This window comes from Anolis sagrei, chromosome 1, assembly GCF_037176765.1.
Source record: "Anolis sagrei isolate rAnoSag1 chromosome 1, rAnoSag1.mat, whole genome shotgun sequence".
In the NCBI taxonomy this organism is placed as follows: Eukaryota; Metazoa; Chordata; class Lepidosauria; order Squamata; family Dactyloidae; genus Anolis; species Anolis sagrei.
Window position 1 is genome coordinate 195001871 of NC_090021.1, and position 24516 is coordinate 195026386.

Here is a 24516-nt window from a genome sequence, read left to right on the forward strand (position 1 = left end):
ATGTTTTCTTATTCACAACCATTCTCCTAACATTCTCATTATATTCTATTGTGTAAATGTATTTCAGATGTGATGTTTTTGTTCTTAAATCCTATAAATAATATGGTTATCTCAGTCATTGACATGCAACAAACAGTTGATCCAAGATGACTAAAATAATTTTTAAAATACCCATACCTTTTCTCCCTTGTAGCCAGACTTTCCCTTAATGGAAAAAAAAAGACATAAGATACATATTGAGAAAATTAGTATTGGCACTGCTTAACTAGGATATTTCTCAAGTTGCTTCTGACATTAAAAAAACTGGGATATTTAGGACACTAAGGAAAGAAAACCTATCTATTAATGTGGAATGGAATGCTTTTCTGAAAATTGGAATTGGTTAATAGAACCAGACCTTGAGTTGACTCTCTAATGACTGTTTTCTGTTAAAGCATTACCTGCATACCTTGTACACCTACAGTGCAATAAGGTTCTATGGACCATAATAAAATGTTGTTATTGTTGTTGACTGTTTGCCTTGCATTTGGTAGGGAGCAGAAGGAATGCCAGTTTAGTGTAGTGGTTTGAACATTGGATTATGACTCAGGAGACCAAGGTTTGAATCCCCACTCAACTATGAAAACTCACTGGGTGACCTTGGACAAGGCATGCTCTCTCACCCTCAGAGGAAGGAAAGGCAAACCCCCTCTGAAATAATTTTGTCAATAAAACCCCATGATAAACTCACCCTAGGGTTGCTATAACTTGGAAACAACTTGAAGGCACACAACAACAATACAACAGGGAGTTGAAGCAGCGCAGTAGCCTCTGTTTCAGGTTCAGTAGTACTATAAACACAAAACTCTTATCTGCCCCCTTTCATTCTTGTGAGACATTTTTAGAGCACCCAAGGAACAAGTAGTGTGCATTTTATAAATTTCTGCTTCAGCTGGGAAAACTTCTAAGGTTGACACTGCAAATGTGATAACAACTGATTGCTTCCATGATGTAGTAGTGTTTACTTCAGAGTTTTCAGTTACTGTCCACAGCACTGAAAACTGTTTTTAGAGGAGTTCAGCACCTTGGATGGCTCCTCCAAAGTTAATTTTACAAACCAGACTGGACTCAGCAGAACACTGACATGGTAGCTACCAGTCACTATTGTGTTAATGTCTACTGGGTGCCAGCATTGAACCATGTCTGATGTCAGGCCAGACCTGGATCACGACCCATCTTCACAAAGCTAGGAACATTGTACCATTTAGGTGAATGGAAGTTACAGCTGCTTGACCCAACAGCTATTGCAGACACGAGTTATTGCAATAATGACTCAGCACCTATTTCAGATATCCAATGTCTCAAAATGCTAACATGGGTATGTGGGATCCCTCCATCAATCCCCTTTTCACCCCTTTTCATCTCGCTACTGTTCTCCTCTTATTTTTCATAAAATGAGATAGACCTCCAATCCATTTTGGGATTGTTTAGGGATTTTGGTAGTCTGTTTGGCCCCTAAAGGGTTCCAATATAGGAAGTTGGTCCTTAGATCTGCTCCAGTTGCCCACATCTGTAAAACTCACAGGCTGACCTTGAGAAAGACATACACCCTTAGCCTCAGAAAATTGACTTGAAGACACATAAGAACAACAAACCCTATGAAAATCACGGGACGCCCGAAATTCAACAGGTGACCAACCTGAAGGCATACACAAGGGAATGGCATAAATTGGATTTATCATAATGTGTGCAAGTGTGTACATTTATAGAACCTAGAAAGGCATCCATTTATTTCAGAGCAAATGGTTCACAGAACCTACAATGTTTTACCTCAATTCCATCTCTTCCTGGAATTCCATTAAGACCTGATTCTCCCTAGAAATAACAGGATATTTATTATTATTAACAAGATTTATATGCTGGATTTCGTATCACAAAATCACAAGTCAAACACTTCCCAAGCGTCTAGGACTGTTATTATTATTATTATTATTATTATTATTATTTCATATTACAATGCTTTTGTGTGTCAGGAGCGACTTGAGAAACTGCAAGTCACTTCTGATGTGAGAGTATTGGCCATCTGCAAGGATGTTGCCCAGGGGACGCCCAGATGTTTTTGATGTTTTACCATCATTGTGGGAGGCTTCTCTCATGTCCCTGCATGGGGAGCTGGAGCTGACAGATGGAGCTTATCCGCACTCTTCCTGGATTCGAACTGCGACCTGTTGGTCTTCAGTCCTGCCAGCACAAGGGTTTAACCCACTGTGCCACCAGGGGCTGAAACCATGAAGTTGGTTAAATACTATACTATGTTTCATTATCTTCATATTGAACCGTATTTTCAAATACAATAATGGACAAAACATTCAGCCCAGTCCTCCTTTCAAACATGCATTTAAGTTTTAAATATGCATTGCAATTTAATCTTGAAATGGTTCATACATCTTCAGTTCTAAACTTCGCCATGTAGTGGTGGAACAGATTTTTATTTCAGTATCTGTCCTTCTGTATACAACCATTCAGAAATTGCTTACCATGCTTTCTTCAACATAGTAAGCTTTTTCTCACCTTTTTCTTTCCTTGCATAGAAAGCAATGTATCTACTGAACAGAAGCTACTGTTCACATGGTTTTTCTCCCCATGAAGAAAAAGTCTGGAAAAATGAAGAATCCTCCACATGAACAGCATCCTTTACTTTTCAGTCACATCACAATTTTCTCTGCAAAAGTCTGATAGAGGAGGAAACTGAGAACACACACACCACTGTTCCCATGGTGAAGAAAGAAGAGCAAGTTATGCAGATCTGAACAGACCTCATGAGTACTATTAATTTATATACATTTTAATTATACTGCAAATGCAAAGATACCTTTACTCCTTTTGGCCCAGAAGCTCCATCATCACCAGGACGGCCCTTTTTACCCTGAAAGAAGAAGAAAACAGTGGAACATCAACACAAGGCCTCATCTTCAAACTTCCTCGACAAGCTGCATATTGTTGTTATACTTTTGTTGCTTCATATTGATTTAGCTTTATTTTTTGTTGTTTTTGTTGTTAAGAAAATGATTAAACAGGTAGGAAGAAATTACTCAAATTGTAAAGATTTATATCCATAGCTGAAGTTTAAAATGGGTCTTGCTTGAATCAGATTTGTCATGCAAACTAATACTTACAGTAGCTGGAATTCTTTTATTTATTTATTTATTTGCAGCATTTATATTCCACCCTTCTCACTCTGAAGGGGACTCACGGCACATCACAGAACATATACAAGGCAAACATTCAATGCCGTTGAACAGACAAGACAGACAAAAGATAGAGGTATGTGTCAGCATTTTTCCCAAATTTGGCGTCCTGGAGGTTGTGCTTGATTCCGACTGCAGGGGGTGCTGTCACTCCATCCTCTATGACAAAGAGTCCTTGATTACAGACTTCCTCTTTCCTTTATCACCAGCATTTTCTGGTACTTCCTTTTTATGCTGCTTTAAAATACCTCCCCGCTTAAACAGTGCCTAATTCCTCTCCTTACAGTTCACAGCTGTTTTCGAACTGCTTAGGTGAACAGTGAGCTGTACTGAAGGTCAGGTGCTCACCCCGACCCGGGCTTCAAACTGCCAACCTTTAAATTGGTGTGACCTATTGCTGCTGGTGATTAACCAGCTGTGCTAAAGCCCTTATGGTCTTACGGATATGTAGTTAGAGTGCTATGCAATTAATTGCACCCTTATCCCACCCCAATCCCCACTTACTGGGAAAAAGCAGTTGCTATTGACTGAGGTCTGTCTGTTGTGTAAGCAATATCCAGTAGGATAAGCAGAACCAGGATCCCTGTTGTAATTCACCCTTGCACTGGAAAACACTTGTGCAAGTGGTGGGTTTAGCTAATTGTTTCCCAATCCATAGGGTAACAGATCACACAGCAGCTGCTTCCCAATAAGTGAAGTTTGGAGAACTTTCACAGTCTTTATGTGGTCCATAAATTGGGGGCTATTTAGCAGTTGTGAATAGCAATGAGCAAATAACTCTAGGTTATGCATTTGTAACTGCTCAACAGGATTTTGGTCTTTTTTCCTTCCTTACCTCTTTCCTTCTAGTTTATAATAACAAATTTATTATTGTTAATTTTCCAACACAATTTTGCTTATTTTTGTTACTTTTCAGCAGTGAATGCATGGACTGAGATGTTTAATGAAGTATTTCTTATGCTCTATATAACAAGAGATGTACCACCCAAAATTTCCTTAAAAGAAACTAACTTTAAAACCACGTTAATATTATTGAACAATTAAAACAAACAAACTGAAATACTGGTGACCAGATCATAATCTCACCAGGTGATCAAATAACTTGTCTAATACCTAAGATTCCTTTAACAACTCTTGTCAAAACCCACCATGGATATGTTCTGAAGCAAGAAAGGCAGGAAGGAACATGTTAGGATATTTTGTTTTATTTTGAAATCAGAAGCTTTTAAAACGAAAGAGTTACAGCACAATCTCACATATGTTCACTCAGCGGTTAGTCGCACTACTTTCACTGAAGCTTACTTCCAAGTAAGCAATACAAGACTATACCATGTTTTTCAGGTTTTTTTTAAAGTCTTGATATTGTTTTTAAATGCTTTCAAAAGTTTTTGTGTAAATAGGGTTGTCAGACTGAGAACTGAAGACAGTTCCTGCAACCAGGTTAATAAGCATCACCTGCCAAAATTCCCTTTTCTATGCAACCATTAAAGATACAGGAAATGGTCACTAGTTTTTACTCTGGCCATGAAAGTGTTTCTTGTGGCCTTTGCTGGAGTAAATGAAGATGAGAAGTGCAGTTTTAGCTGGTACATACACAATTGGAAGTGTTCATTTGACTTCTTGGGAGCAGCATTGTGACATGAGACGCCATTTCAACTTTTATCAAAAAGGTTTTCTTGGCAAGATTTATTCAGAGAGAGGCCTTTTCTTTGGCTGAGAGCACGTGACTTGGCCAAGGTCATCCATGGGTTTCCATGCTCGAGTGAGGATTCAAAGTCTGTGTTGTTGAGAGCTTTCATGGCTGGAATCAATGGGTTGCTGTGGGTTTTCCAGGTTGTATGGCCATATTCCAGAAGCACTCTATCCTGAGGTTTCATTTCAAATTGCTATATTCACCTTGGAGTTTCAAAGCCTGGCTGGTTGCTGCCTTGGGGGATCCTTTGTTGGGAGGTCCTTTCTCCCACCCTGGACCTTCCACAGATATATAAACTTCACTTACTTCTTTTCCAACAGACCCCTTGACCTCTGAGGATGCCTGCTATAGATGTGGGTGAAACGTCAGGAGAGAATGCTTCTGGAACATGGCCATACAGGCCGAAAAATTCACAGCAAGCCAGATTCAAACTCTGTTCTGTGGTCATAAACCAATACTCAAATCACTACACTAACCTGGCTCTCCAGCCCAATGTATATGCATGTATTAAAACGTAGTGAAACCTGATGTATACTTAGCATTCATCCTTCATTCAATGAAGATAAAGAATGACTTAGAACTCAAAAAAGCTACTTTTTAAAATTCATGTTTCCAGAATCCAGCAATCAGATTGGCCAGTGATCATGATGTCTAGGGGGAATTTCAGCCCCAAAGGATAATTTTTCCAAGTTCTGGTATATGTGTCAGCCTTGCTGGAATATACAGCTATTGCTTCCAAAGGATCATTTCATGAATGAGGCATTAACCACCCAAATCAAACCCTATTTACAATTATCATTAAGCATAAGAAGAAAGTTAATGGAAAAGAATGCTACTTACAGCAGGGCCAGGAAGACCCCTTTCTCCTTTTTCACAGTTACATATTGGAGGCTGGGGACACTTTGAACAAAAATGAATGACACATATTAATGACCAGTTGGAGCTGAATTGTCTAGCTAACAGACCTATATCACTTAATTAAAAGTACTAAAGATGTAAGTTTTAAACAGCATTCAGAAACAGCTATATTATATATATATATAAACATCTATCTATATCTATATCTCCTTTTTCACTAAATGTTCACCTGCTTATATTTAGAATTTGGTACACAATTTCATATCTTTCTTTCTATTGAACCCAGGAATGTACAAATACTGCACTCAAACATTCATTTTCCTTATGAGGAAGTCTATTTGTGTGAAGCTTGAAATGGCAATATGTTACTTGGGTGGGAGGCTTCAAGATGCCTGTTGACTCATGATGACCCCATGAATTTCACAAGGTTTTCTTAGGCAAGGAATACTCAAAGGTGGTTTTGCAGTTTCCTTCCTCTGAAATACAGCCTAGAGCCTCTGGTATTCGTTGGTGTCCTCCCATCCAAGTACAAACCAGAGCTGATCCTACTTGTTCTCCAAGATCTGTCAGGATCTGGTGCCTTTAGGGTATTTAGGCCCTAGACGCACCTTAATGACCACAATATGCTTGTGAGTTGCAGTGCAAGTCTATCGGGTGCGAGGGGCTTGAAAACTTCTGATTGTCAGTTAAGTTATACTGTCCAAGATGAGATATATGATGGATCCAGTTTTGGTTCCTGATATATATTTTATGTTCTTATTTATATTTTGGGATTTTAAAAAATATACTTTTATTTGTCATAGCTTGGGAACTATGGAGGGCTCTTTTATACTGAATAATTATTGCTTCACTTTTATTATCATAGCAATATTCTATAAAATCCTGTAATTTGTATTGGTATAACGGATTATGACCTGTTAGGATCATAACCTATTAGGAATTATGACCTATTGGGTAGCAGAGTTACAGAAGTGTTCCTTTAGTTTATTGAATAATGGGCACATAAATATCTTGTTTCTGTATCTTGTTTCTGTTTGATGTTCTCAGCAAGCAAAAATTCAAGTAGACTTCTTTTGAAAATAACATGTTTGCTTTACTCATAACTTCATGTATTAAAATATACAAGCACATTTCTTATCAGGTTAAACTTTAAAACGTTTCAGTGTGTATCTTTAATTTATAATCTTTAACAGTCTCTTCAAAAACTATATTGCTCTGTACAGTTCTCTTTCATAACAGTCTGCTTTCAAAGAAAACTCAAGCCTCAACAGTTTTCTAACTCCCTACACTGACTTCTGTACTCAGAAAGACTTCTGTACTCAAAAAGACTTCTGTAGTCAAGCTGGCTTAAGACTCAACTATCATCCTTTTAAAAAGGGCATTCTAAACAGTCACATGATCTACAGCCCCTCCCACTGCCTCAAGTACATAGAGCTAAGGAAACTGCAAACCAAAGAAGACATACACTTCAGGAAATAAACAGGCAAAACATTAAATAGAGGAGGCTTGAGAAGGCTGCTGTCTCTAACAATTTGTAGATTAGGGAGAAGGCTTTAGTAAATTTTTGGATATCAGGGTGCAAGTTGGCAGAAACTGCCATATAATCAATTGTAGTAGCTCCCCTATTGGAGACATAGGTATAGGCACCCTGCCTTATGTCATGCTGGGTTCCATTGAGACATTGCAAATGAAGACCTCTGAGAAACTCTGACCTGACTTGTTTCTGATTATATATTGAGAAACCCTGGCAGCAGGTGTAGCCTGACCCACCTGTCCAAAGTTACTTCCTTCTACTTGTTTCACACGCTCCCTAATTCTAGCATTAAAATCTCCCCACAAGAGGAGCTTTGTGGAGGGATACTGATATTATAAATGGGTGAGAGTTTCAGATAGGCAAATCCAGACATTATTAGGGCCTCAATTTTTATAGTCTTTGCTATTATCCATTGTTTCCAGTGTCCTTGGTAGGTTCAGGAATATATCCCTCATAAATATGAGAGGGGGTTATACTGTATTCAGAATACTGCAACAAGCAGATGTATCAAAGACCAAACATGTGTATATTTCCTTATTGCTGTATCGAAGAAATGTTTTGTCATTTAATAAGACATTTTCTTATTTTTCTATTTATATTGTAACATTGAAATGACATTAACATAATATTTATTTAGAGGGGAAATTAAATATTTTGTAATGCCTGCACATTCACTCAAGGTAACACTACCCTTTAAAATGGCATAACTGCCTGATAAAATGAGATAACAATCCCTTTTCCAATTTCATTCTTTAATTTTCATTTTGAAAGCATTCTTTTACATGCAAACAAATTCTTCCACCACCTCAACAGTAAGACTTACCCCTTCTTCTACCAGAACTTTCTGGGGAGACAGATAAGCAGAAACAAAATTAGAGCTAGACATTAAGCAGACTTTAAGGCAAAAAACTCACAATGCTTTGCCAGTTACAAGATGTTTTCAACAAGAAGTCCTGCAACTAGTGATACCATGCAATTGCCAACTTTGATTGACAAAATGGCGATACCTTCAACTAGATAACTGGCATAAATCAATAAGGTGGTTTGCTTCATTGTAGTGTTGATGATTAGCTCTTATGTTCAGTGTCAGAACCAGGAGGAATCATATGACATTGTAAGTGGGGCCAAACATGACCTTGCTCCCTGTTTCAAGACATTTTGTCCATTTGTGGGAGAAACGTGTGATAGAAGCATCTCTTCTTCTACAAAACGGTTGATCAAAAATGCTAGTCCAATCCATCTAAACAGCTTACACTGTAGAAACATAAACCTGAGACTTCGCCCAGCAGTGGCAGACAGGCAAGGACACAAGCTATTATTATATTGGGATTTCTCTAAAAACTAACATAACACTGAAGTAGTTCAGTCTGTAGTGGGGCAGGAAGAGACATAATTTGGATGTCCCAAAACCAAAGCAATTGCAGAGGGATGTGGATTTAGTATTTCAAATGATCATGATAAGAACGAATTAATAATGGCAGCAGCATAATCTCTCCTAACTTCACACTGAAAGATCATTGAACTGGTTCCTCAACTGATGCTCCATATATGAGGTGGGGAATTGTATGTGGGTGTGATTGTTTGCAATTTTGCTGACCTGTATGTAGTGCTAAGCCAGCATAAGGAAATGTATAAAAGAGGTGTTGTTTCATTTCTTTGGCTTGTGTCTCACTTTTCTTCCAAAGAAGCTAACAGCATATTCAAATAAAATAAAATAATATAACTATTAAGATATATACACATTTATAGTATTTCAAATGTTTTGAAATGCTATCTTAATAAATATATCAAAACATTAAACGTTGAACAAATCGACTTAAGCCAACTGGGACGTTTAAACAGCAGCTGAAAAAGCAGGACAGGAAAGGATTAATTAGGACTGTCCCTGCCAACTTCGGACACTTGGCATATATTTTAGTTTCAGTTAGACAGTTAAAGTGTCCCGAATGAAAAAAAATCTTTTGTGAAACAACAGAGAGGGTATTCCCTTAATCTCCCTGGTTATTCTATGGTCTATTATTCTTGTGAAATCACAAATAAAGAAAGACTAGAAAAGACTTGAAGGACCTCATCAGATGGGCCGCCAGAATTGCCACGCATTGTGGTGAATCCGGCGGTGTCCCTCAGGGGGCATGGGGAAACTGTCGCCCCACATCGCCCAACTTACCTATCGCCCTATCACAAGAGGGGAAGTATTGACTGCCTGGCTTTCCCACATTGAAGCCCCCTGTGTTGCTGCAGTGGTGGCATGTGCCAATTCGTCTATCCTTTTGTGACAGAGCCCTGCCCAGAAGTTGTTCTACATTGTGGGATGGGAGCTGGCAGGCTCTGTTGCAAAAGTATAGATGAACTGGTGCATGCCACCAAAACGTACCCCATCTGATGAGGTCATAAGAAACTAGGGTCACAAAAGTGGATGACCTGGGTCCTTGACAAAAAAAGGAAATTCAAAACATTTTCCACATGGAAAGCACAGTAGCAATAAACATCTTGCCTGGAATAACCACTACACATTCCAAAAACTTTGGTATCTTACCAAATATAAAATGCTAAAAAGAGAAACACACTTTTCAAGAAGGACAACAAGACAGTAAAAACAAAAGGCTTGCTTCAGATTTGTGGTGTAGTCATATATGGGTCCTGGGTAAAGTGCCCTCTAATATAATATGGTGTCTATCTGCAGAGGGAGATGATCATTTTTCCCCCCAGTGTGCCAGGGGCTGGTATAGAATTTGTGCCCATTGGCTACTAGTGCTTTTTTACCTTTCTAGAAACTCCCCAGGGACTGGCAACCAATGGCTTAGGAACCAGTACTGATCCACAGACCACCTCCTTTTTTGGTGGACCCTTCTGCATGTACCTGGACATGGTGTCAGCACCATGGGGGAGGCCAGAAGCCATCACTATTATTTATGGCAATACTTTAGGTCACCTGATAAAGCTTCAGTTCAAAACTTTGTGGAAAACGGTTGGAGTAGGAGAAGGTAATGAATGCATCTAAGGCCTTCGGGACTGCTATATGGCATTGACAACTGGCCTTAAATTCTTATTTATTGAATAAAATTATAAAATCGTAGAAAGAAGCAACCTTTTCCTACAGCTGGAGAAAAATCGAGAGAGAACAAAGAGAAACCATGCACAAATAACTAGAACATGTAGCCTGTGGAGGCATAACCTTTCCTGATATGCTTGCTTTTGACTACAGGCCACATAATCCATAGATAGCATGACTAAATCTGATGGGACCTATAATCCATCACATCTGGAAGGCACCTAATTGAGTGAGGAAGGGATATACTCCCTCAAGAACTAAACGTTCCAGGATTTCTTAGCTCTTACTGGCATTTTCTGTGCCCAAACAGGAGGAAAGCAATAGCAAAAACAGAGATCCCCAGGACAGTAGGAGCCAATCCTCCTGCTAACAAGATTTATAGCCCCTAGATGATATGTGCATAGATGAGTTAGACCTCTGACCTGCATAGTGTTCAGAAGAACTGAACGTGGATCCCAGGACAAGAGACTGAGACTAAAAGGCTTTTGTCATTCACTCATGCATAATTAATAGACATACATGCTCTACTGCCATGTCCGGCTATAAAAGCAAATCAGGCAGTGAGGACTGTAAAAACTATAGACAAAGAAACCCAAAGAACTATGGGACACTGATCAAAACAGACGTGGCCTTTTGTGAGTGGGAAGTAGAAAGAGCAAGCACTATTACAAGTTTGTACTGGGTCCAACAAATGTCTGAGCCATGATTGTGCTTGCAAACTTCAGCAGAAGTTTAAAGGGGATATAACCAAATGTTCTTAATTTATTTACCAGGGCTTGTCTATATTGTATTATCAAACTGTCAGTGTTCAGTGTAGATAGCTGGCCTTCAGGTAGAAAAGAAAACCCAAGATGTGGGTGATAAAATGCACTAGTATGGGGGAGATGTGGTTGTCAAAGCTTTGCTGAACTACTAAACACATTATGCTTTATCATTGGCCAGAATGTAGGGCTTGTTCACATTGGTCATCACTGAGGTCCATCTACACTGCCATATAATCCAGTTTCAGAATGGAGATTAAATGAATTGAACTGAATTCTATGGCAGTGTAGACTCATATAATCCAACTCAATGCAATTAAATCTGCATTATATGAATCTATTCTACACTAACCATTATAATGCAATTCATTATAATGCATTATATGGCAGCGTAGTTGGGGCCAGAGTTTGGTTGAATCTGTTTTCCAGTGGTTTCAATCCACTGCTCTGTGCCTTAACTCTGGAGCAGCAGAACATAAGATTGCTCCTTCTCAATATGACAATATTTCAAATATTTAAACATGCCCCTTCTTAACCTTCTCTTCTCCAAACTAAATAGACCCAGTGGTTTGGTTTCCAAATTTTTAAAATAATTTTGGTTGTCCTTCTCCAGACACATTCCAACATATTGATAACCTTCCAGAGTTGCGGTGCCCAGAACTGGACACAGTGTTTCTTGATCTAGAAACTATACAACTGATGCAGCCAAGAATTGCATTGGCTTTTTGATCTGCCTCATCACACTGTTGACTCACGTTCAGTTTGTGGTGTAGTTAGACTCTTAGATCGCTTTCACGTGAGTGTCACCCTCATATATATCTATGAATTTCATTTTTCTGCCAAAGTGTAGCACCATACATTTCTCCCTGTTGAAATTCTTCTTGTTAGTTTTGGCCCAGTTCTCCAATCTGCTAAGGGCATTAGCACTTGAAAATGTAGGGTGGCAGAGGACTAATTGGGACTGTCCCTGCCAAATCAAGACAGTTGGAGGGTATGCCAAAGCTTAGATAACATTCAAACTATAACCCCTCCATCCACAAAGAATTAAAAAGGAAAGCACATTAGTGCCAATTGTCCTTTATACACCTTTCATAGTACAAGTGCAATATAGATGCTTTATATGCAGGGCTGACCAGATAGTTGTTCCTACCATTTCTTTGAGAATTTTCTCCGCAACTCCTGTCTCCTGCAGATTGAAGACAAACCTGGATGCTGGAACACTGGCTAGGAGCCGGAGCTTGGCAGCGTTGGCCACCTCCTCAGCCACTCTGGTCATTCCCACTGTGAAGAACACAATACCTTGATGCTTAGCATCAGCTGTAGCTGAGAAAATATCAGGGTTCCTTGGATGGTCCACACCATCAGTCAAAAGGATAGCTACTTTAACACTACCATGCGTTCCTTCAGTCATATAGAGCTGTGTGAGATTGGTGATGGCATAAGTGGTGTAGGTGCCATGGCCAATGTAGGTTATGGGAGCAATACGGGACTTAAAAGCATCCGGGCCCTTCCAATCTTTGAATGTTTGCTCTATGAGAACAGTGCTGCTATATTGAATCAGAGCAATCCTCCAGCTCAGATGGCGATTGGAGCTGAGTTGCAGTCCATTCATTCTATTCACTGTTTCCAAAACAAACTTTTTCTGCTGTTCATGGTTGAAATTCTTGGCACTCTCTGAGCTGTCCAGGAGGAAAGCCATTTCCAGAATACAGTCTTCATCTAGAATCACATAGAAAAAAACATCAGCTTAACACTGAAGCAATGACTCATCCTCTTCTATAACATCTTTCAGGGATGCTTGGAACACCCCTATGCCCATACCAAGGACCACTAGTATAGCCCCTCCTCTGGCCATTACACACTAATGGCTTTTTGCTGTTCAGCAGTTATTCTACATTAGATTGTCCTCCAATTTAAAGGCAAGAACATGATGAAGAATTTTTAGATAAAGTTAAAGAGAAAAATATTACAACACAATTGTATTATAATGAGTTATCAATAGTTGACTTCCACCTGTACAGTGCAATCCTATACATGTCTTCTCAGAGGTAATTCTATGCTACTTGGGGCTGCTGGGAGTTACAGCTCAGGAACATCTGCGAAGACAGCACAAATTGCATCTCTGGAATATGTAATTGCAGCCTCAAATTGTGTACTTATGACAAAGTGCTACTGTTATTCCATTCAAACACAGAAGTTCTGGAGATTTTGAGAAGGGAGCTAAATAGAGAATTCCGATCAAGATTCTGTTGAATCTAGACAAATAAAAATGTTGACAACTGGCACTAAAGGAGCATCTGCACCATCCAAAAAGGTTGATCCTCCTTTAATTGTCATGGCTCCAGCCTGATGAATCCTAAAAGGTGTAGATTGATTCAGTGTGTTGTAGTGAGATACTTAGAGTTCTCTGCTATAGAGTTTTGTAAGGTATGTGGGACTTCCGTGTATATTTTAGTAAAAGCATTTTAAAATCAAATGTCTGTGCACATGAAGGAAGTCCACATTACACTGGCAGATGCCTGCTGATTGGAAGTGAACACAATAATGTAACAATAGCACTGTGTGTAACTTTGTTAAAAAAAGTGTTGGGGTACTCATAGCAGATCAAACCAAAGGTCTATCTAGACCAACATCCTGTTCAGACCGGCCATGCAGATCCCTACTGAGAAGCCCGCTAGCAGGACATAAGTATAATGGCACCTTCTCATTTGTGAGAGTGTAATGCTGTAAGTCAACAAGAATAATAGATCTTGGGTGTACTTATATGTAATATATAAACATTCTCATCAGGCGTCCAGTATAGGCACAAGTGTTCTATGGATCCAAAGTTTTGTGTTTTCCAAACTATAGCCCCACATGTCATACTGAAAGCCATTTGTGAAACTGAAAATGAGCTGAGGTTTCTGGTGCTTGGGACACGTGTCAAATATTCCATTGCCTAGGCAATGGGTTATATGAGATGCAATCTAGTAAAATTTGGATGGCCACATGATTCTCTTCCATGATTCAGGAGAATCTTGTCTATTGAAATTGAAAGTAGCTAATTATAAATGACGTGGTTACCTGTAACTCATTATTTTTGTATGGGGGTGGGGACACACAGTGATGTTACTTTTCAAAGTAACAAATTGGATTAATTAACGTATACCTGTACACCCACAATAGCTTAATGAACAATGCTTTCTACTTAAATTGTAAGGGTTAAAAGTGCAAACAGAAACATTAAGGTAAAGGTTTCCCCTTGATATTAAGTCTAGTCGTGTCCGGCTCTGGGGAGTGGTGCTCATCTCCATTTCTAAGGCAAAGAGCCAGCATTGCCCATAAACACCTTTGGTCATGTGGCCAGTATGACTGAATGGAACGCTGTTACCTTCCCATAGAAGTAGTACCTATCGATTTGCTCACATTTGCATGTTTTTGAATTACTAGGTTGGCAGAAGCTGGGGCTAACAGCAGGACCCACCCCGCTCCCCAGATTCGAACTGCAAACCTTTCAGTCAGCAAATTCAGCAGCTCGGTGATTTAACCTGCTGCACCATCAGGGGGCCCAAAAATTACAACAGTATAAAACAGAAAATAACTTATTGAAGAACTTTTTTTGTGTGTGATTGCAACGTTGAATATTCACCTCGGGAAAAGTGTTGTAATGGGCTATGAAATGAATTACTTTTAAACTCTGCGACTGATTTTTCAGGTTTGTGGGAGGAGTCTCTCCTGAAAAAACAATCTTGTTCCTTTGTGTGAAAAGCAAGCACTCTACCACCGGGCAATGGCTCTTTTCTATAATCATGCTTAAGACACTAAACAGCTTTAAGGCCACTGAATTCCTGCAGGTTAAAATAAATTACAGACCCAGGAAAGACAATTTTAAAGAAATCTGTTAAAAATATAAATAGTCACCTTGGTCAGTTGAACTTGGATATTTTTCTACTGCATTTGACAAGAAAGTCTTTGGTTTCTGTTTCCTTACTCCACTTCTCTTTTCTTCATTGGTGTTTTGTGCCACAAAAACATGGTGGTCCATTAGAAATAAAAACCACCACAATCTGAAGAACATGGTTTGCTTTATTTTCCCAAAAAACACAAGAGAGAACAATGTCAAAAAGCTGGTTTAACGCACAAATAGAATGAAATGCAGACCAGACTTATAAATGTAGCAGATCTACACATGCATATTTTGTAAAGCAGGCCTCTGTCATTTCTGCATTTAAGTATGGAATCCAATATTTCATAAGAAATTGGACTTAGCAGTTATCACTTGCATTGAAACCAGTGTGCAGATACAGCAATATTTTTCATAGTATTTACTGAGAAGAAAGAGACATAACAGGAGAAAGAGAGCAGTGGGAGATGTGGCAAATTTATATCTTTCCTTTCTTTAAGGAGCTGAAAGCACCTTTTGTACATTAGATTTACCCCTTGTTCTTGCAGGCATTGAAACTTTGCAGATAGGGTTTGATTGTTAGCTGAATAGCAGTACAACACCAAGTTTGGGTGCACTTTACACATCATAATATCAAACAGTAGATAAAAATAATTTGAATCTAGTATTGCATGAGTTTAAATATGCTCAAGTCACAAAGGTTTCCTTATATTTCTTCCACTCTGCAGACCTCTGCAATCCTTCACAGCAGATTTGGAAAGGGGTCCTGGCAAGTGCAACTGTAAAAGGAGGGAAACTAGATCTCCCAGCAGTGTCTATTCTATCAGTAGAAGGACAGCACTGGATACAATGGAATATTGTTTAGGCCAAAGCCATTTACAATGGCTCTGCAAGATAGGCTGAAAGATAGAAATTTGCCCCAAATACATACTTTGTAGTCAACCAAGTATTTAAACACTTACCCCTGCATCCTAACTACCATAACATAACGGGCTGGTTCCATATTTTATATATCACACAAATTTCCTGAACTTTGCAATTTGTGAAACTGTGTGATAAAGAAGTCAAGGTTTAGGCTTAGGAGCATTTGGGCAGAACTCTGCAGCTGTCATTTCTTACCTAGTGGGCTGAATCCAACTCAAAATGTATTCATTTTTGTTTTTATAGATATTATTGTTCTTTTATATTACATTTTAATTGTTTTTATAATTGGTTTTAACTGTACCCTGATATTGTTATGGCATCAAATCGCTGCCGACCTTGAACTGCCTTGAGTCACCTCTGGCTGAGAAAGGAGGTATACAAATGTAGTAAATAAATAAATAAAATTCATCCACAGGCAAAGATCAGGCAGTTACACTATAATTTTATTTGAAGCAATGTGTCTGTTTAAAAAGGCATGCGTTATGTATGAAAAAAGTCAATGTCATAAAGCTTTAGTAAGCACAATTAGAACAATGGAGCGGGTCATAAATATTTATTTATTTACTTACTTAGACTCATACAATCATAGAGTTGAAAGAGACCTCATGGGCCATCCAGTCCAACCCCCTGCTAAGAAGCAGGAAAATTGCATTCAAAGCACCCCCAACAGATGGCCATCCAGCCTCTGTTTAAAAGCCTCCAAAGAAGGAGCCTCCACCACACTCCGGGGCAGAGAGTTCCACTGCTGAACAGCTCTCACAGTCAGGAAGTTCTTCCTAATGTTCAGGTGGAATCTCCTTTCCTGTAGTTTGAAGCCATTGTTCCACGTCCTAGTCTCCAGGGCAGCAGAAAACCAGCTTTTTTTCCTTGCTCAATGCCACATTCTTTATGTACCATATTAATCACTTCAATGCCAGTCACGTGAAAAACATTAACAGCATTAAACATCATCAGATGGCTGTGTCATGGTTTCAGCAGGGAAAGGGGGAGGGAGAGAGGGCAAAAGAAGAACGATACCCCACACCCCTCTGAAATTTTCATTCAGTCCTCAAATTCTAGCATGGTAGTGACTTAAAACTTCAGTCAAGCATTTAGAAATATGATTTAGACACCCAAGGAAAAAGGAGCAAGGAAAGTTTACAGGAGAATTAGAACACATCAGCTGTAAGAATTTGGGTTGTGAACTATTTCCAATGTCTCCCCCTTTGCAATGCTAGACACTTGGGGAACGAAAGTAATTTAAACTGGAGGCAGAGTTGTTTTATATGGGGGAACAATATCCACAATTTGCTTCTCTTCTTCATAGCTATGCCAGGCCATAAAGCTTTGAGATAAAGGAGTTACAATGAAAAGTCTACAAGAATCTAACTCCCTCTTGAACACTGATGCTGTCAATAGAAGGTGTTTTAGTTCTTGTGCAGCTGATATACAAAGTGAGTGAGAGATGGGGACAGAGGGGAAAGGGAGAGGAAAAGAGGCTTACCTCTGTCTTGGTAAATGCAGGGGATGCAGTGAAGGACAAATGCTGTTTTCTAGAGAATAGATCCTTGCCTGATGTTGCTGTCCTGGATGATTATGACCAGCAAATAGGTCTTCTTTCTAACAGTGAGGAGGGGTGGGACTCAGAGAAGGAATCGTACAAGAAGATGAGAAAGAAGAAAGTGAGACAAAGAAAGCAGACCACTCCCCTCACTCATCTGGATCCCCACCAACAATTACTTACATTCACTCTTAAGGCACATTTCTTGTTCTGTTCCTATTGGGGATAAGTAAATGTGATTGTGGTAATATAGCTAAGGCCATTTCTTAAGCCATCAGCATGAAAGCGTTTTGTAACTTATCAGGGAAGTTTTTCCTTAGAGAACTTAGATAAGGCTGTGTGTCTGTAACATAAGTAAAACATGTGATCCCAAGGGGAGCAGAAATCTAGAGTATCCAAATCCATTCAATAGTTAGGATTCATTATTTGCAGAAAAGATTAATTCCGTACTTCAGGTTAACATAAAAGGCAGTCTAGATCAGATTTCTTTACATTGGAGCCATGGAAAAAATTAGTTTCTGAGGGCAAACCCAACTTTTTGTGGGACTTTGTGTGTTTGTGTGTATGTATTTATCCATTTTTAAAAATGGGGTGGGGGTGGGACTCAGGTCTCTGGCAGTTTCAGAGAACTCACATATTCACAGGCTGCACCTTCTCCACCCTTGATCCACATCTTAAGCAAGGTGCTTTTTTTGTGTGTCTTGTGTGTGTTGTGTGTGTTTTTGAGTGACTTGAAAAACGGCAAGTCGCTTCTGGTATGAGAGAATTGGCCATCTGCAAGGACGTTGCCCAGGGGATGCCCAAATGTTTGATGTTTTACCATCCTTGTGGTAGGCTTCTCTCATGTCTCCACATGGAGAGCTGGAGCTGACAGAGGGAGCCCAACCCACTCTCCCCGGATTCGAACCGCTGCCCTGCCAGCACAAGGGTTTAACCCATTGTGCCACCGGGAGCTCCCAGAGCAAGGTGCTGATTAACATTTTCCCAGAGACTGGATCTACACTGCCCTATAATCCAGTTTCAGAATGTTGATTAACTGCATTGAACTGGATTATATCAGCCTATACTGTCCTATAATCCAGCTCAATGTCATTAATCCACATTTTGAAGCTGGATTATTGGGCAGTGTAGATCCAGCCTAAGAGACGGGGATAAAATCAGATTTCTTATTTAGAAAATGTACATGAAGCATGAAAACTAAGTCTAAAACTGCATATAAAAATGTTTCAGAAAAGATTAGAAGAGCAGACATTTAAAAAACCTCCCAGTCATGCCCAGCATGAAGGCTAAATATAAAGAAGGGAAGAAAGCTGAATCAAGACCTATGGAATGTGGAACAATTTAATCCTTTGAGCCTGTTTTGGTATAAGTTTGAGGACCTTATCAGATGCAGAGAGAGGAAAGTGTTCTCCATGCTTCTCTCCGGTGCCGAAATGGAACGGTGCTGGAACGGAGTCCCACAGAGCTCATCACATGACACAATGCTATTTTCGATGGGAGATGACTTTTTTTTCCTAAGAGAAAGTTTATTTATTTTGTGTCAAAAGCATTGCATACATAAGTATAAAAACTGATAAAAATAGAAGGAGCACAAGTGGCTAAATAATTTTGACCAAACCCAGGCAACAGCAACTGTATTGTTTAAACAATTCTTCCTTTGTATATGAGGGGGCCAAAATCTTGAATCCTAGGGGGCCATGCGATATACAAAAATAGCCTTGTGCCCCTGATGCGGTCACACCTGTAACCAAGGCGTGGACCACCCTGGTCAAGTCAGGCTTCATGAGGTATGGTCGTAGCTGGTGCACAAGTTTGAGTTGTGCAAAGGTCCTCCTGGCCACCGCTGCCATCTGAGCATCAAGCGACAGCGTTAAATCCAGGAGGACCCCCAAGCTACGGACCTGCGCCTTCAAGGGGAGTGTAACTCCGTTGAGTACAGGTTGCCACCCAATACCCCGGTCGGTCCCACAAAATAATATGGAGTGTAATATGAAGTTTACAGAACAGCTCCCCTTCCCTTAAAAAGCTTAGCAGAAAAATGCCTATTGAAGTAGAGAAATAGCAAGCAAGAAATCACTTTTGTCTCATTATTGTGTCTACCTCATGCCTTTAAATGAAGTTGTTATATAATTTAGTGCATATATTTATTTAGTAGCAAATTCATAGCTGTAGGCTGGTCATATCATTCACCAACAATGTTTACCTCCTGGACAAAATTTCTTTTCCCCAGGTATTTTCTTGCCTGGGCAGCTCAGCAGAAGCTTCATAGCCAAGTGCACATGACATGTGACAGCATTCTAGCTAGAATTCCTGGTATGTGGCATGCTGTGTGCTCTGCTAGGCATTTCTAGACTTGTTGCTGTCTAAAACTATAATATACAGCACAATTGAAATACATTGCTTAGTTGAATGTCAGAGTAAGTAGGAATTGTGTGATATTCAGGGTTTTAAAAAAAATAGCTACTCTGAAAATTCAGCAGAAATCTTTATTTAAAGTAATAAATATATTGACATGAGTTAACTTTACTTGACATAGAATGTCGTTGCATTGGTGCTTGCACAATGCTAGGCAAGGAGGCAGAAGTTCAGCCACACTGTATAATATGACCCCCTTATCCATGGAGTCAATATCCAGATTTACTTACCCAAACTCCAGAAAATCCCTTCTGTTCCCAAAAAGTGTTTGTGGTACTCTCAAGGTCCCCCAGAGCTGTTCCATGGAACAGTCAAATGTATAGTCAAAATACAGCTTTCTATTATCTATGTTTTCATATATTCATAGGGAGATGGGTTGGGGGTTAGAACGTATGCCCCCACAGATAGGGAGATTGTATTAGGTTGTGTTCTCAAATAATGGCCTTATTATAATCATTCCAACATGCACAGAATTCAGCCTGGATTGGCATTTGGGACCCATTCCATGTCATTCATTCAACCCCTCCACTTTCTATATGAATATTCTCAGAGACATTCATGGAATAACATTTAAAAATGATTATTAATACATATGTTGACAAATGCTGTAGCATTAACCATTTTTAATTTTTTAAAATCACAGATCACAAACAGTTGGACGGATTTTCACTCAGTACTTGAAAATGTGACAACTTTGCAACAGATGAACATTTCTAGGGAGAGAATGTACAAAGCTAGGGTGTCCCCACCAAGGATCCTGTCTTCTCTTTCTTCTTGCTTCATTTTTGATGGGGGATAGGGAGTAGCATTCGTCTTTTGCAAGAGAAGCAATTCCCCCGCCATTAGAAAGTGTTGGCTTGTGGACCAATGTCAGGACCTTGGCAGAGGATGAGGATGATGGGTTAGAGGGTCCTCTCCCACTCCCAACAGCCAAATCAGGAGCAAATGTCAAACAGCCACCTGAGCAACCTGACACTTTGGATCTAACTAACAACCTTGTCACATGGCCACCAAAATGTTATGCAAATACCTAGTTTTTAATCTGTTTTTAGTTCTGTGTTTGTGCAACTTAGCATATACACTTGGTGATTTGATTTGTGAAGTTTCAGAGTGGGCTAAAGTAGTGCAGACTGAGGCCGGATCCAGACAGGCCTTTATCCCAGAAGCATCAGTGTTAAAAAAAAAGAGAGGATGTTTCTGGGAGCCTCTTTACGTGCGCTTTCTGTGGTGGGTGTCCAGATGTTCTCTTGGGATTAGACTTTTCTAAGGGGTCTGGGGGCTTGGGGTGGGTATTCCCACAGTTTACCAAGAAGGCACGGAATAAATCCACTGTCTCAAATATTGTCTGGACAGCCCCTCCTTTATTATGGCAGATACTGCAATAAAGGTCCTATCTGGACCAGCCCTGAGTGCTATGATACCTATAACTGATGAGGTACTTTTTTCTTATTGCTGTTTCCATGAATGTGCACAGAGGCTTAGTGTGTATCAGGACTGCTACATGTGAAGGAGAGTGTATGAAGCTTTCCCCTCAGTAACACCCCCTCCCCCAATTCTCCATATAATATAATATAATATAATATAATAAATATAATATAATAATATTATTAGTAGGTTTCTTAGCAACTTCACCCATTAAATTGTTTGTGTCCTGTAGTTATTTTCTTCCTCTTGATTCCTCATTGGCTTTGCATGTGGAGTTCTGTCATGCTTACAGTCTCTTAACTAGTCCCGGTGCAACATGCCAGGCAAGGATACACAATAAAATGAATAGATCACTTGGAAAATAAATTCACAAGATATTTTTGAGTTATAGCCAAATGAAGTCTGGTTTGTACTTATTTATTTATTATTGATTTATTAACAGTATTTATATATCGCTTTTCTCACCCCTGGGGGGACTCAAAGCAGTTTACACAGAAACAGTTTACACAGAAATAATGGCAAAATTCAATGCTTTACATACATAAACTTACTATCAGTCTTTAGAAGGCTGCATTAAAAGACCTATTTTTCTCCCAAAATGTTGTAATCTGAATAGTGGGGGGAAAGGAGCATCTCATATGTTAAATATTATTTATTTACTCATTTATATCCACCTTTCTCATCCTACAGGGGACTCAAAGCAGCTTACAGACTTCGGCAAAAATTCAATGCCACATAAAAACATAACAATAAAATGTACCCCATCAAACTATAAAACAATTTAAACACTTAAGCAGCTAAAACACATAGAATAAAACAGGTTAAAAACATGAAGTGCCAAATCTTGATTCCATCTAAACCTTGAAAGAAATCCCTATACTGTATTATTCAGACTCAAATATTTGCACACTGTATACTTGTCAGGAACCGCAATAAGTGATCAAAATACTATATAAGGGAGGAATTCTTGAAATACTCATACAGGCTTTCTTTCTCCAAAGTCTATCAAAGGCCACAGGGTAGTAGAAACCTCAACAAAAGACTATCTGCATCAACTTGTTCCAGAGGTGTTCAGAGAAAAGAAAATTAAATTAAATGACTCTGACAATTGGTAAAATGTATTGGGGATATGCACAAGAATGGCTAACATGCTGTAACTTGCTCTGCTGGGGTGCAACAGATGCAGGGAATCTCACACTGAAATTAAATCAATAAAAAAACTATCACAGTCCAAAGACCCAGTCAATTTGGGGGTAAAAGGTGTGCAATTGCGAACAGATTAATACACTGGTAACACTAATTAAATACAGGAGGGCATACAATACAAGATATATATAAGCAAGAGTAAGAATGCTGCAAATACATACAGTATTAAGTTTCTGCCCAAGTCTAATACAACACGTGTTATCTTGGCCACCTCAGAGAGAGGAGGCAGCAGTTGCGCTCCAGCAGCCGAAGAGGAAGCCGGAAGCCATCTCAGCTCAAGGTAAGCCATGTCTGTTATAATGGGTAGAAAGCTGAGTGTTTGTTTGTCTCTTGTTTTTTAAAGGCTTTGGCCCACTCATCTGACCTTTCTGGGGATGGAGGCAGCAATTGAGTCCTAGCAGCCATGAGGAAGCAGAAGGCCATCTTAGGATGAGGTAAGCCTTGTTTCTTAGAGTGAACAAGAAAGCTGAGCTTTTGTTTGTCTCTTGTTTAAAGGCTTCTGCTAGCTCATCTGACCTTTCTGGAGAAGAGACAGCAGTTCACCTTCAGCAGCCAATGAGAAAGCAGGAAGCAAGCTTAGCTCGAGCAGGGACAAGCTTTTCTAGTCACATGCAGGGGCTGTTATCTTCTTGATAGAACGTCTGAGCTACATGCTATGAGGAGGTCACTTCAAATGAGGAGAATGCTAATGGTTGGAAGAATGTGACATTCACAAAGAGAAAGAGAACCAAGCATCATTCCAAGAATCGTTCTGTTAATCTGGAGTTATACAATCGATTCCAAGTTCTCTCACCAGTAACAGATGATGAGGAAATACAGTGCCTTGTTGGAAAATATAATCTTCAAAACTCCTCTAGTAATTTGTTTGTTTATAATCCTGTTGCTTACTTATTGTATGTATGTTTTGGTATGCAGCTTTCTTTCCTTGCTCTGTGTTTTTCCTGAGAAGTTGTGGGAGGGGCTGCAGACCACATGATCTGCTCTGGGATAAGCCCAGACTCTTTAGACTAAGGGACTGTTCAGATCACAGACTTGCAAACACTTACTGCTGTTTATTATAAGAAAAATGCCCTGACCAGATGGCACAGAAACTATCTCAAACATATATGCAACTGACAAATTGTGTACTTGTGTATGCTGAACACATAAGGGTTGAGAGTAAACCAATTTTTTTTAACCAAAGTCTACTTTATTTTGATGAGTGCATAACATAAAACAAGTTTTTTTTATGGAAGAATAGATATATTTTTGAGCAGTGAAAAACACTTCTAAAAAAGAGAGGTTCTAAGATACAATTGAGTGGACTGCCTTTGATGAATGTAGGGAGGATGTCTCTGAGGGGGAGGACAGTTTAGCGCTACAGAATCCAAAATGATCAGGAAAAACAACAGGGTCAGTTTCAGGAGAACTGCAGAATATATTATAGGAAAAGGACCCTGCCCGTCCTCAAAGGTGACGGGTCTTGGTAGAAGGTGACTTCCTCTTGAGGGAAACAGAAGTGGTGATTTACAAACCTGACAGGATGTCTTGAGAAATATGCTGCCTTCTTCATGCAAAAATCCACCACATAACTCAGTGGCTGACAAGACTGAGCCCATTGACCCTCCACCTTTCATGTAGGTTCCTGTAGGTGCCAATGATACTGCAAGGCATAATCTTTGAAATATCACAAAGGACTTTGGAGTTCTTGGAAGAAAGAGAAAAGATCTTAATGTACAGGTAGTCTTTTCATCTCTTCTCCCATTGTACAATGTGGTTTAGGAAGACTGAGAAAAATAGCAGAGGTGAATACCTTTCTCCACAGGTGGTGTCAGAAAGAACAATTTGGTTTCCTGAGCCATGGCCTGCTTTTCCAGGAAGATGGACTACTGGCATGGTATGTGTTTTACCTCACAGAAGTAGGAAGGACTGTTTTTGCTCAAAATTAAGGAAATGAGGATGGGAAAAAAGATGTAGTTGTGGAGGGTGTGCTACAGTCCTCCAAGCTGGATTGACGAT

At 39.4% G+C, this 24516-nt stretch overlaps 1 protein-coding gene across 1 annotated transcript in view; it reads right to left on the minus strand.

The window, feature by feature from the left end:
• LOC132776711 (collagen alpha-1(XXVIII) chain-like) overlaps positions 1-17643 on the minus strand; it is a 54028-nt gene extending 36385 nt beyond the window's left edge. The window contains 9 exon segments of the mRNA XM_067471723.1: positions 178-204; positions 1810-1854; positions 2852-2905; positions 5761-5820; positions 8136-8156; positions 12276-12844; positions 15026-15188; positions 17416-17445; positions 17447-17643. Of these exon segments, the coding sequence (XP_067327824.1) occupies positions 178-204; positions 1810-1854; positions 2852-2905; positions 5761-5820; positions 8136-8156; positions 12276-12844; positions 15026-15188; positions 17416-17445; positions 17447-17629 (1152 nt within the window). The 5' untranslated portion in view covers positions 17630-17643.
• Positions 17644-24516: the final 6873 nt, after the last annotated feature.